The 18,423-nt window shown below is 38.9% G+C and overlaps 1 protein-coding gene across 1 annotated transcript in view; it reads right to left on the bottom strand.

Annotated features, from left to right (window-relative positions):
* Positions 1–9,618: 9,618 nt before the first annotated feature.
* Positions 9,619–18,423, bottom strand: part of CWF19L2 (CWF19 like cell cycle control factor 2) — an 82,751-nt gene continuing 73,946 nt past the window's right edge. Inside the window, exons 15-18 of the mRNA XM_086739576.1 lie at positions 15,056–15,211; positions 13,601–13,681; positions 11,106–11,207; positions 9,619–10,201 (exon numbers count right to left, since the gene is read on the bottom strand). Coding sequence (XP_086595702.1) covers positions 10,061–10,201; positions 11,106–11,207; positions 13,601–13,681; positions 15,056–15,211 — 480 coding nt within the window. The 3' untranslated portion in view covers positions 9,619–10,060. The remainder of the gene's footprint in view (positions 10,202–11,105; positions 11,208–13,600; positions 13,682–15,055; positions 15,212–18,423) is intronic.

Raw genomic sequence — 18,423 nt, 5'->3', positions numbered from 1 at the left:
TTTTTTGCCCCCACAGTCATGGATAGCTGCTGCCCAACTTCTTGCCTCTTTGTATCATGAGTCATACTCTATTCCCAAGGAGCACCAGTTCCCGCTGCTGGAAAAAAAAATAAAAAATTGATGCCCTTTATATTTTCTTTTGCTTGTTTTCTGTAAAATTGCAATTATTTATAGCCTTTCTGGATCTCTGCTAATCACTTTTTGTTTAGATTTACAAATCTGTGTAAATTGCTTGTTATAGGGACAGTCAAGACTGATGCTTGTGGATCAGTCCTCTGGAATCAGAAACAAAAATATCCCTTTCGTAATCCTATGCTCCTGTGACAAAATAGCTGAGCTGTCAAGTAAAGGAAGTGCACAAATTCTCTAGAAACCACAGACACAGGCTAACGAGGGACTCAGAGTGATTTACTGCGTTTCACTGCTCTGAAACAATCACCTCACCCACGCCATTCCTCACAAACACTCTTCAGCCTGTTCTCAAAACCTCCAGGTCCCAGAGCTGCAGAGCCCAGAGCAGGGTATGCTGCTCACCACTGGCAAGAGAAGACACACCACACACATTCATATGTTCTGGTGTAACACATACTAAGCAAATGAAGGAAGCTGCAACTACCGTCAGCATCACCTGTCTGGGTTACAACAGGGCATGTATTTGCAACATGGATGTGTTTTGTTCATCTTTCAGCATCTTGCTTCCAGCCTCTCTGAGTTCTTTTAAGGGAGGAGGGGGGTACGGGGTGTGGGAATCTCTTTTTTAGAGTCCCTAGTGTCCTTCAATGCAAATGTGCCCCATACTAATTTCATTCTGTTTCTGCTTTTTGTGTTTCCCCCTGCAGAGCCCTTGCCAACTACGGCTGCAGGTACCAGTGGGAATGGGAAGGAAGCCACTGATTGTCTCTTAACACAAAATAAGCCAGGATTCTGCCACCAAATGGCCAAACACCTCATGAACTATCCCCTTCCTTGTAGTTTAGAAGAAACCATTATCATTCTTCTATTTTCACATCTCTGATGCCTTAAAAATAAGTATTAATGTTTAAATCACAGCAGTTCACAGAAACCAAATACGATACAGAGGCTTGAAGACAGGTGGGAGAAGTAAGCATCCTCACTGCACAGCAAACTCGCTCCCCGTGAATGCTGCACAACTCTTCTGTGACTCAAGGGCAAGAAAATGGTGAATCGGAGGCCTCGCAACCTGCTTGCGAGTCCTCTCTTCCCATCATTAAAAGACAACTCAGGCTTTCTAGTACTGTTGTTTTGTTATGCAAAGACTCATTAACCTTTTTAAAGTTAATTATTTAATATGCTAGAATCATATTACTGTTCTCATCTACCTGTGTTCCTGTTTGATTTGTATAAAAATGTACTAGGGAAGACAACTGCACCATTTAACAGCAGGACTGAACTTGTTTTTCATTAGTGGAGAGGAAGACAACAAAATTATCACAGACAGCAGTTCCCACCAAGATTTGATTTGGAAGCTTTGCACAGAAGCTAAAAATAAAAGACTGTGCAGTCATAAATCATTTAGAACAGTGTTCATGGACAAGGAGAAGTTCAAGGAGGATGTGATCAACTGAAGTAACCGGGATCTCAGGGGTGCAGAAGGAGCTGGGATGTGAGAGAACCCACTGGGCACTCCCAGCGACCCAAAGCCCAAGCGCTGGGTTGGGGTGGGGGTGTGGTGGGTGGGCAAATTCCCCTGGTCCCAAGGAACAGCAGTTTCACAGCTGTCAGAGGGAGCTATGCTGGTCAAAATCTTCAGACATATGGAGTTAATGTTTGTAAAGAGCTGTGAAGATTAAAGTCCTGAGGATTAAGATTTCCTTGGAGATCTTCACTCTTTTTTTTTTCAATTTTAAAGAGTTTTTAAAAGGTTTTGTACTCGATAGGAAATATAAATGCTATTTATCCACACAGTCCTCCAGACAGCTACACACAGACAAGAACTACTCACAAGGATGTGAGGTGAATTCCTTATCATGCTTCTGTTCTGATAATGGCCAAAATATTTTTGCTCTAAATAGAAAAGAGCCCAAAAGCTTCACAAAAAAAGACTACACATCAGGCAAAGCAGAGAGCTGGTTCACAGAAATCTCTCAAGAAGCAAGTGCTGTTTGTAAGAAGATATAATAGCCAAATTCCCTGTCCACTCTCTGCATTCCAAAGCATATTACGTTGTTCACGGCTTTTAAAATCACAAATCTGTATAGACAACATTTTCCCAGATCTCTCAGGAAGAGCCAGTAGTACATACTTTTAAATTCAACCAAGCTGTTCAGAAATCATTGTGAGCAATTTTAATCAAGTCTCTCAAACCGTCTGTTGAGGAGTGGTCCTCTCGCTATCTGCTGATAGCAATGGGCAAAGAAAGCGGGTAAGAGGCTGTGACATGAGTATGGGCCAAACTAGGACTCACCTCAGAATTTCCAGATTTCTTTTACGGGGACAGTCACTTTCCACTCACTCCAAACGCAGCTGGCTAAAAATACTAAATATGGGAATACTACATTAATTTTCAACTCATAATAAGCAAAGAGAGAGAACCGCTGAGAACATCAGCCATGAAATTTAAACCAATACACTGTTTCAATAAAGCTGAGTCAATTCACTCAAATACATTGATTTTGACTAAGTTTTCTTTGCTGAAAGACTGAGGTTCAGTGCTCTGATCACTTCTGATTAGAGAGAAGAAAACCCAAGTAACATAAATCTCAGATTCAACATAGACATACCTTGCAATATTTGAAAGATTCCTTGCATCCACATGGAACAAATATCAATACTATACAGGGACAGCCACACTGCCGACTAAACCTCTGATCAAGCGCTTTTCTCAGCTAAGAGTGTCAGACATTTGCCAAATTTAGACTACTTCTGCATAATAATAGTAGCTACTGGCCTCCAACCAACATAGTCACTAGAGCCTAGTGAGTGATTCAATTAACGCATCAGATCACCCACAGCAGCGGAAGAGGAATGACCCTCTAAGGCTCCATTAACTTAATTGACCAGGCCAACACTATTTTGTGAACTTAAGATGCACAGCTCACAGGTGGACACATAAAAGTGTTTTAACATTGTGCTGAACCCCATCTGCAGTGTGTGAAAAAGATTTCTTCCCATTGCAAGAACATTCATGAACAGCAACAGATGGAAACAGACGTGGTGGTGTTGCTTTGCAGCAAAGGGACACTCACTTAAGCTTTGAAATAGAGAATCTAGCACATCCTAAAGCTGCTGAAATGTAGTAGCAGTCTTTAAAGGGAGAAAAACAGCTTAGGAATTACCTTCTGATTCTATATGACTACCAGATAGTCAAATTATGTACAAATCCAAGTAGAATCTGACATTCATTCTTCTCCTAGAGCCCTGAAAAAAAAAAAAAAAACCACCAAAAAAAACAAAAAGAAATCTGTATACATTTTGACTGGGATGGAGTTAATTTTCATCATAGCAGCTCAAATGGTGCTGCGATTTAGATTTCAGATCAAAACAACGCCGATAATATGCTAATGTTCCAGCTATTACTAGGCAGTGCCTGCACAGCATCAAGGCCTTCTCCATTCCTCCCCCTGTCCCACAGTGAACAGACTGGCAGTGCACAAGAGGCTGGGACGGTACACAGCCAGACAGATGACCCAAATGGGAATGGTATTACAGGAATGTCCGATTTTCAGCCCATTTTTTTCCCTATGCAAACACAGAATATAGTCCTGGAGCTCATTTCCACCTCACCTTTCCCAGATGAAAGGTGGTTTCTGACTCTTCTAAAGCCGATTGTTTTTGCTACTTGTGACACCCACAGCACCCACATCCATTGCAAGAATAACGGTATCAGAAGTTGCACAAAGTCCAAAGTGAGAGCAGAGAAAGAGTTTAGCCAGTGTACACAACTATTGCAGGGCGCACATGGATGTGGCATCAATTTTTAGTTGCCGCAATAACAGTACTGCTGCTTAATTTTGTAGGTGACTCAAGGGGCTGTAAAAAAAAATTGTTTAAAAGCAGAAGTAGAATTCAAAACTATCTCAGCAAAATGGGAAAAAAATGGTCTCTGAAAAAAGTCAACACAAATAAGAGTAAGTACCTACACTTGGGCAAAAAATATTCAGCTATAAGAGCAAACTGTTGACTTGGGAGCAGGAGAGGATCTGCAGAGTGCAGGGAGTCATGGGTTTTGCTATGGCATGCTCTTGTGAAAAAGGCAAACACTGCATTGGGGAGAGGAATGAATAAGAGGATATTCCACAAAGAATGGCAATAACCCTTTCATATCAGACACACTGATAACACCTCACTGAGATATCATATCCACTCCCAAGGCCTCCATCACATCACATCTTTATGAACCCGAGAGACTCCAGAGCACAAAAGAACGATAAGAAGAATAGAAAAAACAACCTGCAAGAAAACATTGCAAGGAATATGCACAGTTTAACCTGAAGACTAGAATTTGGAAAAACAACTTAATTGCAGTCTTCAAATATGTAAAAGGAACCTCCAAAAAAATGAAATAATGTTTCACACATTCATAACAGACAAGACAATAAATACTGGACTTGAGTTGCAGACAATTCAGATTAAAGAGTAGGAAGAGAAATGTTTCATGACGAAAAGAGTGAATACTGGAATAGGCTGTCTAGGAAAGCTGTGGATTTCCATCCTCAGAGATCTTCATAGAGAAAACAAATCTAGGAATGCCACAAATGTACCTGATCTTGTCTTAGGATCAACTAAACAAAATTATCTCGTGTCCTCCTCTGATTCTATGGCTGCCACAAACCGCTTATGAAAGGCTTAAGGTCTACTTTCATAAATCCAGCATTAACAGATTAAGTACATGAACAAGTAAAGTTGTAATTCCTTTCACATACTTAAAATTATCCCCTCCTCATCATAAGAGACATATTCTGACATTTTGAATGGTGCAAAGCCCAGTGTGGCTCCAGTGAAATCATATTAAGTCTCTGCAGTTGTACTCTAAACGTAATCAATACACAGCCTAACACACAGGGAGAAACGGAGTGCTGGTAGTACTCTAACAAACAGCGGACATGCCAGTTTTTGTACCTTTGTTACTACATAACCGTAGCAAACCCTCACTGTCGACCATAGGCAAAGACCCAGTATTTTAGTACAGACTAGTCAATCTTAGTGGCTGACTGGCTGAGCTTGCCAGTCCCAGCAAATACTTGCTAAGTCGTAGCAAGTATTACTAAGATGATCTACCTAATGATTACCTACAACCAGTAGTTGTGCATCAGTGATCAGAAATCACAAACTAGAAAACCTGGAATAAAAATATTGCCCTCAAAGACACTGGTCTGTGGAGAATACATTTAACTTTACTCTAAAATGTTAACTATGCTTGTGGTTTTTGCTGAATTTGTTTTTACTGCATACATGCTCTATTTTTATGCTTTACAAAAGCTAAAAATTTAAGAACAATGAATTGATGGATTTTCAGTTCTAAGGCAGAACTTAAAGGAGGTTCATCAGAGCCATTTCAGGTCACCAGCTGCCCTCAGACCACACGTACACTTTATTGTAAGTCTCAGAATAAACAGAGATAACAGGGCAGTTATGCAAGATCAATCATCGAGCAGGGTACAGTTTTTAAAACTACAAATCCATCCACTTCTACAATAACTCTTTTCCAAAGATTCCCCTGAGACAATAGTGGGATTGCACTATCAGCTTTGAAATGTGGGACCCAAGGAAAGCTTACATGTTCTTTTAGAACCAACTTCCAGTGGTTCTTAGCTTGGGGAGTAAAATTTACACCAACTTTGCTGTAAAAGGTGTAGCAAAACGACTTTCTTGAAGGAAACTCACTTTTAATGACATAAACAGATGCATCTAGAAAAGTAATGTTACCACACAGCTACATCAATACGTGCAAGAGAATTATGATGCTAGCAAGCTTGGATTTCTAAAGCCTGTTCCTTCACACTGGATTAGGTTGTCTTTATTTGTGAGGGCTAAAAAAATGGCACTTTTAGCTACTACATTAAGGATCTTGTTTCAAAACAGCTATGCTTAAGAGTAGAGCAGTCTCTACATCAGTCTCTACATCTTTTCATCCAGTTGGAATTAGAAAGAGAAAACATGCTTTAATGATAAAAATACAAATGCAGAAGACAGGAAATGCTAAAGAAATTTCAACCAAAGACAGAACCCTTAAGGGACCCATCAAAATGTTTCTTCTTTATTAGATGGTAAGAGATTTGTGATCTCTTGCCATGAGAGTTACTACTTATTCTAACATGTTATTTTCCAATCAGAACTTGTATGAAATTTAAAACAAGTTGGTTGAACTCAATATGTAAAATCCCACTAAATCACATTTGATTATGACTCTGGGAATAACTCATTGTTTAGACTCATGAACAAACTGAAAAAAAAATTAGTCCAAATAGACCTAAGATTGAACGTGGCTATGTTGATTTTCTAGCAAAGCATCAAAAATCCACATTGTTCTCTTTCAGGTATTTTAATAAGTACAAAACAACAATCCACCACTGTTACACCGAAAGTGCACCAACTGCAGTATCTCACAGTCGTACTCCAAAGGAAAACACAAAGGAGAAGGGGAAAGCAAGTGGAATATGGACATAAATGAGAACTACCTATCTGGAAGAATATAGTAACTAGCAGAAAGCCTGGCTTTCCATTTTAGCTGAGTCTACCTCAGCTTACATCAACCTCATTTTGCGTTAGCTCAGTTTACATCAATGCATGTCTTCAGGCAATCACTTTGATATCAGCCAACCACCGATTAGGGGGAAGAATAACAATACCACAGCAGCTAATGCTGTGGTACAAATTCATGGTGCTTTCCTTCAATTTGAGCAAAACTAATGACCTTAAAACATGGGTCCTTAATATGAAGACAACTGTCTCATGCTTCAGGCACCTTTCTACAGCAACTGCATGGGCCTGGGGAATACCAGGTTGACTAATACAGCCTGAGAAAAAGCAAAGAAGAAAGTGAACATCTCACAGGAGTCTGTTTAGCTCATTTTCCCCAAGACAGACTCAGGCCGGGAATCTTCAAGGTATCCAGGCCTGAGGCAGATCACCTGCTTGATTGTAGCATCCATCCTGGTTCTCTCCAGAGAACTTAGTGGCAAACATAATTGAATAAAAAGCTCTGAAGTCTTGAGTTCTTGCTCAGAACTCACCCCAGGCTTGATCAAGCAGCAGTAATGGTGATGTGATGGTGCAGCATGCCTTCCCTGAAACCACTGAAAGACCTGGAATGCAGGTGAGAGGATGCAATTCCTTCAGCATAGCAAGGAAATACAAAGGAGGGGAGTACTCCAAGTTGGTTGGAAAAAGCTGACTTGATAGCAGGGAAACATTGCTTTTTGCTCTGAGCAGAAGAGTAGCAGCACTTATCAGGTGTAAGAATCTTCCTGTCTGACAGGGCAGCACATGGATATATTCTAACACCTGTTAGATCACACACATAGATTCACTTGAAGAGAAGTCAAAGTCCTTTTGCCTCCCCAGTTACACCAAAGAGTACATAGGAGCACACTTACAGTTATGTAAAAAATCCAGCTTCCGATCTCTGTTCTCCCTAAAGACATCTGAATTTACATTTTCCACCTCTTAGTGCCAAAAGAATTTAGGTATTGGGTATCCTTCCGGATGAAGGAGGTCTATTTAAAACATTTTAATATTTATAAGAGCAAGGACTGAAGTCTAAGGGTACAATGCCTTCCACAAAAGTGCCCTAACAACCTGTGTTCACTCTCACGGCCTCATGAATATTTAGAGATGCTTATGAATAGGAACAGCTTAACCTGAAGATATCCATGTCTGTGACCAATTACCACAAGATACTATTCTCAGTGTATGTGGTAACCAGTCTCCCATCCTGAAAACATCTAATAGGGTAAGACATATTTTCCTGTATCACTAGCTTGAGATTGCTACCCTTACTCAGTATTTCAGAGTCCTTTCTGGACCAAAGAGTATCAGTAGTTTTGCTGAAACCAGAATAACAAAATATGCACAGAACATGAGTCAGAGAGAAAGACTTCTATGTATCCTTTGTGAAATTCAGCACTTCCCTTGAGGAACACAAATTTTGAGCAAAAGTGATATCATTTAGAAAAATTGCATCTCCAGTACAACACTGGATAAAGACTGTGGCCTTAAAAGCCAGTTACCTCTCCCACCTCCCGGCTATCCTCCAGGAGGGCAGATAGACCAGAGGCAACATAAGCTTTCAGAGAAAACAATTTTTAGTCATGCTTTATACCACCAAAGACTGCACTTTACCTAAATTTCTTCAGCTTTACCACATTCTAAGCAACTACTAGCAGCTAGTATTTCATGTCCTACTTGCTCTGTAATCTACCCAGTAGCTTAAAGATCAAAACTGATGAGAATAGTAGATCCGGCCCTTTTATCCATTGCTTGCTGGTACAAATCAGACATCAGACTAGAAACATCAGAACAGCTTATTCTTAGGTTTGTTCTCTTGTAGTGACACAAATTTACAATGATCCTAAAGAAAACAATTTACAGCATAGCAGATTTCTACCGGACTTGTTTGTTGGGAAAATAAAAAGTACTAGCTCTTCAGGAAAGTTTCAAAAGACCAAAGGATTAGAAATGAACACTTCTTCAACTGTAATATTCAGTGATCCATTTCTTAATGTAAGCTGTTTACAACAGGTAACAGGGCTGTATACGGCAATGGTTCAGCTGGAAAAGAGTGGGAAGCACGTTGGGGCACTTACATGATGTCTTAACTTTTGCTTTGCAAGGCTGCACCCTTTCCCTTATCCAATGGGAGGACGCTGTGGCAATGTTTTCATCCTTGTCCTTCTGTCCTTGTCCTGTTCTCCCAGCTCTCCACCTGGAAAGCTCGAGCCTGCTATGGCAAGTTTCCCATGGAAAGTGATTGCCCCTGATGGAAGAATCTCCTGCTTCCCCCCTCACCCTTTCCTACTACCTATTTTGTAACTTCTACATAAGAGAAAAAACAAAACCTAGTGAATAACATGGTAGACAGCACTCCTTTAAATAGTGGACAGGAATTTCCCAGTGACATTCGTGCACAAAGCTTAACAATCAATTAATGTGCAACTCTCACCCCTGATCAGACCGTGCTCCAATCAGCACTAACAGCATCACAAGCAGGAGCAACCCGCAGGGAGTCTGAGATGGTCCCCAACGAAAACTATATAGTTATTACCAGAAAAGTATTACAGCAGACCACCTGCCACACTACAGAGGATGCTCAGGGGAGAAGAGTCACCTGGGGAGATCCCTGCAGTGATTTTCTTCTTTGCTGGCCATCAGAGAGTGTTTTGCTTTAGGCTTCTTTCCCCCTCCTCTCTCTTTCATTTTTTATGTCATCAAAAGTAACTGTTACCATTAAAGTTGTTGGTTGCCACCAGCTACGGACTGTTTCATCATCCCTTGTGCAACAGGTCAGCTTGAAAATACTACTTCATATTGAAAGAAAGTACAGAAAATGGCATTAATTCTTCTGCAGGGGGGCAGCAGCAGGTTTATCAATCACATAACACTTAAACATTCGTATTACTTCAATGACCTCAAAGAACACAAGGACTCCAAATCAGAAAATTATTTTCTGTACAGGCTCCTTCTGCAACAATGTATTTGTATTAATGAAAACATTCTTAAAATTTACACCATTTTCTACAAAAAGTCACCCGATAATTAAGCACCACCTCTATGCTAAATACAAGATAAAAAAACATCAGTTACCTCAAAGATTATAAAAAGCAGAAGGTACATTTTGAAGAATTACAACAGACACATGGATATTACTCTTTTGGCTCAGCTAAAAAATGAAAAACTAAAGACACTGTACAATTCTGGTTCGTTAGGCTTGCAGATTCATGTGATTGACACGTCTAAACCAGAAACAGGTAATCGGCAATTAAACAATATCCTGGTTTTAAAACATATTAGCAATACATAACACACTGGTGTTACGCTTAACATATGAAATATCCTTTAATATAATTTATGGCTTATATAGTCCTTCACTGCAGAGATGTACTTATTCTTTCTTTTTGGTAAAGTCATATGGTTTCCACCACTGTGCAAACTGCAGCACCTTCTTCCTCTGCTCCTCAAAGTTCTGCCTGATTCCTTTTTTCCAGAGCCGTGGTTCCAAGTCCAGCATACCACCAATTATTTCCTTTGCAAGTAGAACAAAGATAACGACAGATGAAAAATTACTGTATTAATGAAAACTATTTTACCGTAGATTATAGAAATACATATTTTCAAATGATGAGATTATTTGACACTGTCTTCTTTGAGTGCTAGTTATTAAAACTGGAAATTCTGAAAAATATACCAATCCAAAAATTAAAACCGTAGTAGTTAGATGATTGCCTCAGCAAAATTCTTTTAAGTACAGCATAGCAATGGACTGTATGAATACCCTAATATTACAAGACTGTTAATATATTAGTACATTTGTCACTAAAAAGACAAAAGTTCGGAAAAAAGAAAGCTGCACACTTTGCTCTTAACTCTCCTTGAAATAAGTTCTTTCTCCCCAATCCCTCTTAATGTTTTTGCAATACTGACTCTTTCAATAAAAAATTGCTGTGACATAATAAAGAAAGGAAGAATTTATGGCAGCTCTTCCTGTATATACTATACTCTCTGTACTGCATGGAGTAGTTTAACCACATATGCATTATACTAGGAGTTATCTGTGAGTTTGCGTGTCTATGCACACTCATTTATACAAGCAGAAGCCAGTGCACCTAAATGAGAATACTATGGCCATGAAAAACCATTTTTTTTCTTCTTTTTAAATAGATGCAAGTATTTTCCATCCATTAGACTGTATGTCAAATATCTAGAGTTCCTATTAATTCAAAAGAAACATGGATCTAGAACCACATTCTGACTATCAGTCAGTGAAGAAATCAAATGCTCCTTTATTCAACAAGCTAAGTTGAATAAAAGCCAGCTAATAAACTGGGATAAGGTACATCAAAGTGACTGTGCTGGCAGCAACTGTTTTAATTACTTAATTTTTACAAAATAGAGTATAATTGGTAAATTTATCTTTTACACAACAATACCTTTCCAAAGTAATAAGGGAACTTGTGTTGATCTTCAATGACATGAGCAAATCCTCCTTGAAGGCCAAAGTCCACAGAAAAGTATGGTAGTCCTTTAGGAACCTATACACACAAAAATACATTTTTAGGTGTTTAACAGACTGTAGGCATTCAGTTAACCTCCCCACAACTTAATGAATTTGAAAATGGTTTTACAGTTCATAATGTCACATTTTATTTTCAACCACCTCTCAGACTGTTATAAAATTGCTACAGAGAAACAGTAAAATACATGGGTAAGCAGAAAGAACACATACAACAACTAGATAAAAAGACACTGAAAAGATTATTATTGGGTGGTAGAACCTCCAGAGGACACCACTACAGCACCAGGTGAGAGACAGGGAGGGACCAGGCAGCAGCATGCACACTGAGCAAATGCCTTCCTGACTCCACAGCTCTGAATCACACAGGATGAGCAGAAATTTTAAGATGACCACCAGCAAGTTGGATTTATTAAAGATGGGATGTTGTGCGACAACAGGAAATATTTACCCTGAGGAAATGTTGATATTCAGGGGGAAGCGGGGACGGGGGAACACCTCCATGGAGAACACATTACCAGAAAACCATAGGGCTGCAAGTTATCATTAACTTGCTGAATTGGATAATTTAATAACTCAGTCAGCCTACAGAGGAGACACTGGTTACCCTGCCACAAGAATCATGGAATCATAGAATGGTTTGGGTTGGAAGGGACCTTTAAAGGTCATCTAGTCCAGCCCCCCTGCAAGGAGCAGTGACATCTCCAACCAGATCAGGTTGCTCAGAGCCCTGTCGAACGTGGCCTTGAATGTTTCCAGGGATGGCGCATCCACACCCTCAAGGAGAGACCCTTCAGTCTGACAGAGTGAGAAGTGCCTCAAAAGTTAATTAATTTATTGCTACAGTATTGTAAGTCATTTCTGCTGTTTCACTAAAAAAAGTTATTTTTCACTCTTAATTGCTGAGGATCCTCCAGTACAGATAAGATTTACAAAGCCTCAAATTCATAAGCATTTCCTCTGCTACATAAAAAAAAAAAAAAGTGTGCAATTTTCAGATGGCATATTCCATATATTGCTTGAAAACTCACTCTAAAAATAATTAAGATTTAATACAGAGGGGCAATATAGCATAGCAAGAAACATAAAATACTTAAAATTAACTAAAAAAATCATTAAATAAGGAAAAAATGGGTTGACAGGTTATACTTCAAGGAATGTGTATTTGTATTTAGCAGTGTATCAGGTCTGGCTGGGACAGAGTTTCTTTTCTTCAAAGCAGCTTGTATGGTGCTGTGTTTTGGACTGGTGACTAAACCAGTGTTGATAACATGACAGTGTTTTGGCTATTGCTGAACAGTGCTTGCTACCGGGACAGCTCTCCTGGCTGTGTCCGCTCCCAGCCCATCGCCCACCCCCAGCTCCCTCGCTGCGGGGAGCAGAGGGAGAAGCAGAGAAGGCCCTGACACTGTGCAAGGGCTGGATGCTTAGGCTCTGCCTCTGGACACCATACTTCCAGTTTCTGCACACAATCCTCCCACTAGATGAAGTCTTAGCCATGTCTGACCCTCATTCCAGGCACCACCACCTCCTAACACAACTCTCCAACTTCTCAAACCATCCTCTCAGTCTCTAAACTATACTCTCATATCCTCCTGAAGGCTGCAGGCATTTTTTTAACCCTAAAATAACGTTAAAATCACACAACTGTGTAACAATTTACACAATGATGCATTTTATTAACTTAAAGAATTGTCGTGACTTAATGTGAAAACTGGCCTACTTTCAAATGGGTATGCAATAGTCACAAAAATGTATAGATAAGAAGATTCCTAAAGAAACCAAATGTCCTGATGCCCTACCATGAGTCAAGAAAATTATATGTCATTTATTTGTGACAGATGTTGGCTTTCCCTGTTCTGAAGCACCAAAGAGCAGAAGATAACAAAAAATACGGAACAATCTTACAGTTTCAGCATTATTCCTTTAAGATTTGTATATATAAAGACATTTCAGTTTAGGATCCAGGAGACAGAGTACTGTTCCCTTGTTTTAGAAAAAAAGACTTACAATGCTATTTATATTTTCGCTTCATAAACTTAGCAACACGAAAGGCTGTTCTAGGTCAATGAAAAAGACACATCATATTTTTTTCCAGAAAAGTAATTTGCAAATCTTTGATCTACCTTAATTCTTAAAGTTAATCAAGAAAATTATGCTGGTACATGTCCTCAAAGTGCCAGCTTTGTTCTCAATTAATGCTTGCTGCTCAGTCCACCAATTGTTGAAATAAATGAGAATCTTTTCCCTAATGTCAGTTAGTAGTTCAGTCAGACTCTTTAATTCTCATCATACCTGTGCCATCTCCTGATACACTAATCTAATTGTGTTCTCTTTCTTCTCTCTTTGAAACAGTTAATAATGGAAAAAGATTAGAGAGAAATTCAGTGTTCAATACATCTCATTACTTACAGATTTCCGAACATCTTTTGAAGAAAGATCAATTAACTTCTTGTTCATGGACCACTCTTCATCAGACTCCATTATAGCTTTCTGCAAAATCATTTTATCTAAATGTGAAAATAGTCCTTCATACAGTGAGCAAAGAACTAACTTTTCAATGTAGTGAAGTACATAGCACTGCAAATACCAACTACTTCTTAACAAAGTAACTTTATTTTTGGCAACCTTTCTGATTTCCACAACTTACACACTTTATGAAGGCACTGTACAATATCTTCAAACTCACTTAATTTTTTTTTTTAAATTTAACTTTTGCCTGACACAAATTATCTCTAACAAGTTGCAACTAAAAGGTCACATTCTCTTTTTACTGAGCTCAAAACCTCTTATGAATTCATTACATTACATTACATTAGCCTTTTCTCTTTCTTTTTTTTTCTTTTTTTAGCACTAAGAGGAGAATCCAGCTTAGAAGGCTGATTGCACTTAAAAACCTTTAAAGTTGCCACTGTATCCATAGTATTCAAGTGAGAATAGTGTAGTGTAGGTACCTTTTAAATTTCATTTGCTGTGTATTTTAATGGTGGAAACTTCAGAAAGTTTTATGCAAATAACATTGCATTAAATCTTGTCCTTCATCTTTCCTTTAGTAATCAGATAGAACACAAGTTTTAGTAGCACCTGGAGCATAGGAATTACAGCAACCAGGTGAAGAGTTTCAAATGTGGTAAAAGTCACTCCATTGCTGTTCATCACACTGACTGCTCAACTTCATAAAAAAAAAAAAACCCACATTACTTCCAGAAAACAAAAACAGTATTTCAAAGACCAAAAAAAAAATTTACTTATACAAGGCAAATCATGATCCAGTTGCTGAAAGCCGAAAGGCCTCAGTTCCAGGCAAAAGCTTCAATGAGCCCTTCCTTACAGAGTCAGAGGAATGCAAACAGAAAAGCTACAGAAGAAATATCTATCATGCTGTCTAATGTTCATCAGAGACCTAAGACACGTGTAAAATTTGGGCCTACTAAAATGAAATGTGGAAGAAACATTATGCATTGGTACTTCTTGAAACAGTTGACATATTTCCTCATTTTATGCTTGCCAAGGCACATGTATGGGATTTTAAGTTTATACTACAGGACTTAAGTGAGAAGTATTGGCCTCACAGCATTTCAAGAAACTACAGCTCTCTCCTCTTCTTCCAGTATCTGTCAGTGCAGTCAGACTTGAGGCAACTGCACAGTGACATACAGCTCTTTGACTGACTACTTGAAAAACAGAATTACCTCACAGGGCTTGTTTTAAGATCAAGAAATAGGATCAAAGAACAGATAAAGAAGTAGGATCAAAGAATCTGTCTTTTCAAAAATAGCACTTGAATATCAAAAACAGTTTTTCAGAAATAGATAAATTATGATTAATTCATTCAAATGACCTAGAGAAAAAAACATTTTCTTGTACCTTAAAGTAGATTGGAGCCACATCTCCTACTTCTTTCGGAAGAGGAATGCATTCATATACCATGTGATATCGTTTCTTCACACTCATGTTTGTCTCTAGGAACACACAGTCCAAGTCTTTAGATTCAAACATTTTCACCAATGCATTTCGGAACATCTGTTTAGAGAAAAAAATATGTATAATTCGAAGTAACTTTTCAAAGCTTTCAGATAAAATATTTTATATTCTTTCATTAACATATTATATTAATAATAAACTCATAATAAATGGATAACAGCAGCAATCATACTAGGAAAATGCCATATGATTCAACAATTTCATACAAATTACATTTATTACAATGTAATTACAATGGACACAGGACATCCAGAAAACTATTGCGAAATATGCATTATAATTAACACTACAAACTTGGTTTTAATAAATACTGCATATTTTTACAGGCAAAATTAAAACTGTGTTGAAATTCGTAACTGTGACACTCCATAAACAACATGTCTTTAACAGTAGCTCCCAAGCTTGCAATTTCTAAGAAGTTAATGTCTTGGCTTGTGTTGATTCCAGAAACCATTATCCTTCCAATTACACAGTTCTTAAAAAAAATGACATTTCCACTAGGCATGCTTGACCTTTAAGGAAAATACTAACACTGCCTCAAAAGAAAGCCATGGCTATAACCACCACCTGCACTGTACGGAAGCTAACCAAATGCAGCACTATAATACATCTGGTCTCAACGTATGCTTACCAGTTCCCCTCAGAGATCAAGTGCTGCACCTGTTCAAAGTGTATTTCAATTTATAATTCTGCTAGCTCCAGTGTCAGGGGCCTGCACACAACAGCTCTGCAGCCTCTCCTGCCTTTTGAGGTTCTGGCTGCCCGTGCAGATGGGCAGCCCTGACACGCTGCAGCTGTAAGCTGGGATCAGACTCAGCAGAATGAGCTGAAGACAAAGGAGCTGTGAAGTAGGAGTCTGGTCACCCTTCACTCAGGAGCTGCAATTAAGCGCAGGTCCTTACTTTTGGTCCTTGCCTGAGCTAAGTTTCAGGCATGCTTATGCTTAGCAATGTGCCTGGCTGATCTAGACCCTGACTTGAACCAGCCTAACTCATCACTGCAGACTTGTCTGGCCACCACTGGGCTGCGGCTGGCTCTGTCTACCACCACGGGGCCTGCCCTCTTCTCGTGGCTTGGGTACCATGGGATTGCGCCTTGTCAGTGAGGTGGTTTCCCCCACCTACCTTGCCCATCACCTTCCACTCATCCCTGCCTTGCCTTCCCGAATCTGGGAAGTTGGTATTTGCATCCAAGATACGCAAGAGCATTATTCTACAGCTTACAATGTAGATGCTGAACTAAATTATGACTCATAATGGACCATATCAGAGACTCATTCAGACTCATTTTGAAAAGCACAAAACATCTGAGTTTGTGATAGAGTGAATGTTTTTGAAAGTGTCGCAAGATCTTGAAAACTGCTTTTTTAAAAACGAAGATCTGCAAATTACACACGCTCCCTATACTATTTCAACAGTGTAAGCCAAGAAATCACTGAAACTGTATAGACCACAGGTACCATAGATACACAACTCACACAACTCGTAAGTTGTCCTTTTTGCATTGTTTTTTCAAGTAACAATGCTTAGAAGTACAAACACCACAATTAAAAGGCTAATCTCATCTGAAGGTTTAAGAATCCCTATCTTAATGTAAATTCAGAGTTGATGAACCAAACAAACACAAGCAAATACACATATTCACAAGCATCAGCAAGTACTGAAGTAAAACAGATGGAAAACAAATCACTACCAGGTTTTCAACACAATAGGACTAGAAATTGAGCTCTCTCCTCCCCATCCCTTTGTCATCTTGCACAGTATGAATCAAACTAAAAGACTAAGAAACTTGGCCAAATATATATCTTAACCAGGTATTTAAGCTCTCCAAAGCAGACCCTTCTGCACTAAACTTTTCCTCACAAATAAGCGGCTCCATGCTGCAACAACACTACCACCACCCCTCTAACACAACCGATGGAACAAAGCTAGATGATATTGCCCAGGGAATAGATCACTCTAATTTGACTGATAGGGGACTTCACTGTGCAGAGCAACAGGAAACTCAGAATCAACAGCTTGTCTTCTCCCCTTCACCCCAGCCCCTAGACCTCTACGTCCGAAACACACCAAAGCAAGCAACTGTAGTGAAATAAGAGAAACATTAAAGCAAACGCTGGGAAAGACCATTGCTTACAGTTGCTAACCTGCAATATCAACTGAAATGCAAATCCACTGAAAAGCCTAGAAAATCTGTAGATGTTAGCTAACGTTTCCCAGACTGTATTTTCTTGTTTTTTAAACACATTGCACTTTTCCTACAAACTACAAGCAGGCAAAAACATCAAGGATAATTAGCACTGGAAAGGACAAAACCATTCATAAGAACAAATAAGAGGGCTGGGCTTGCCTTATGCTTAGATACACACAGCATTGATGCATGTAACAGTTCAGTCAATATAGAACATAGAAAGATTTATATCTTTTCATATTAAAAATGTTACATACATATTTACTTTGGCAAGTGAGTACATCAGTCTAAAACTCACAACATGCTAAATTCAAGTGCTTCAAGGCAGACAGTATAAAATAACTCTTCTTGCTTCATGCCAACATATCTTAAAAAAAATACCCTAGCAAAGATAGTTAGCTGAAACATGTGCTTAATGCAACATTCTATGACTATTTAAAGTGTAATAATTTCTTTTTGCCTCAACAGCAATATAAAATACTTCTCTGGTATCATAAAGTTAGTTTAGTCACTGACTAAGTGTATGCTTACACTCATGCTAAAGCCTTCCACACTCCTACTGAATTACATAGAAGCTGGAAGGAGAGGGGAAAAAAAATAATAATAATAAAAACAAATCTGTGTCCATCACCTCCCAAAGTACTTTGTTGCAAATAAATGTTTAAATACATTCACAGAGTAAATGAATAATGGTTTTACCAACTAGTTTCATTTTCTAGCAAGGAAAAGACTAGCATTGAATCCAGGAACTGCATTTGCTTATCTTCTCTTTATCCTATTTTCCTTCTCATACAAATTTAGAAAAATTATCATCAATTTAGTTAAAAGAGGTTAGGTTACATAGAAGACAGAATAAACAAATTTATAACTTTCCCCCATGCTCTGTTGTTCCTCCTGATCCTACTTGTTGCACTTAGAATCATAGAATCATAGAATGGTTAGGGTCAGAAGGGACCTTCAAAGGTCATCTAGTCCAACCCCCCTGCAAGGAGCAGGAACATCCCTGACTAGGTCAGGTTGCTCAGAGCCTCATCCAGCCTGACCTTGAACGTTTCCAGGGA

This window comes from Chlamydotis macqueenii, chromosome 1 (genome assembly GCF_036417535.1).
Source record: "Chlamydotis macqueenii isolate bChlMac1 chromosome 1, bChlMac1.mat, whole genome shotgun sequence".
NCBI lineage: Eukaryota > Metazoa > Chordata > Aves > Otidiformes > Otididae > Chlamydotis > Chlamydotis macqueenii.
Note: the sequence above shows the minus strand (reverse complement) of the source record. Positions and strands in the feature narration are given on the sequence as shown.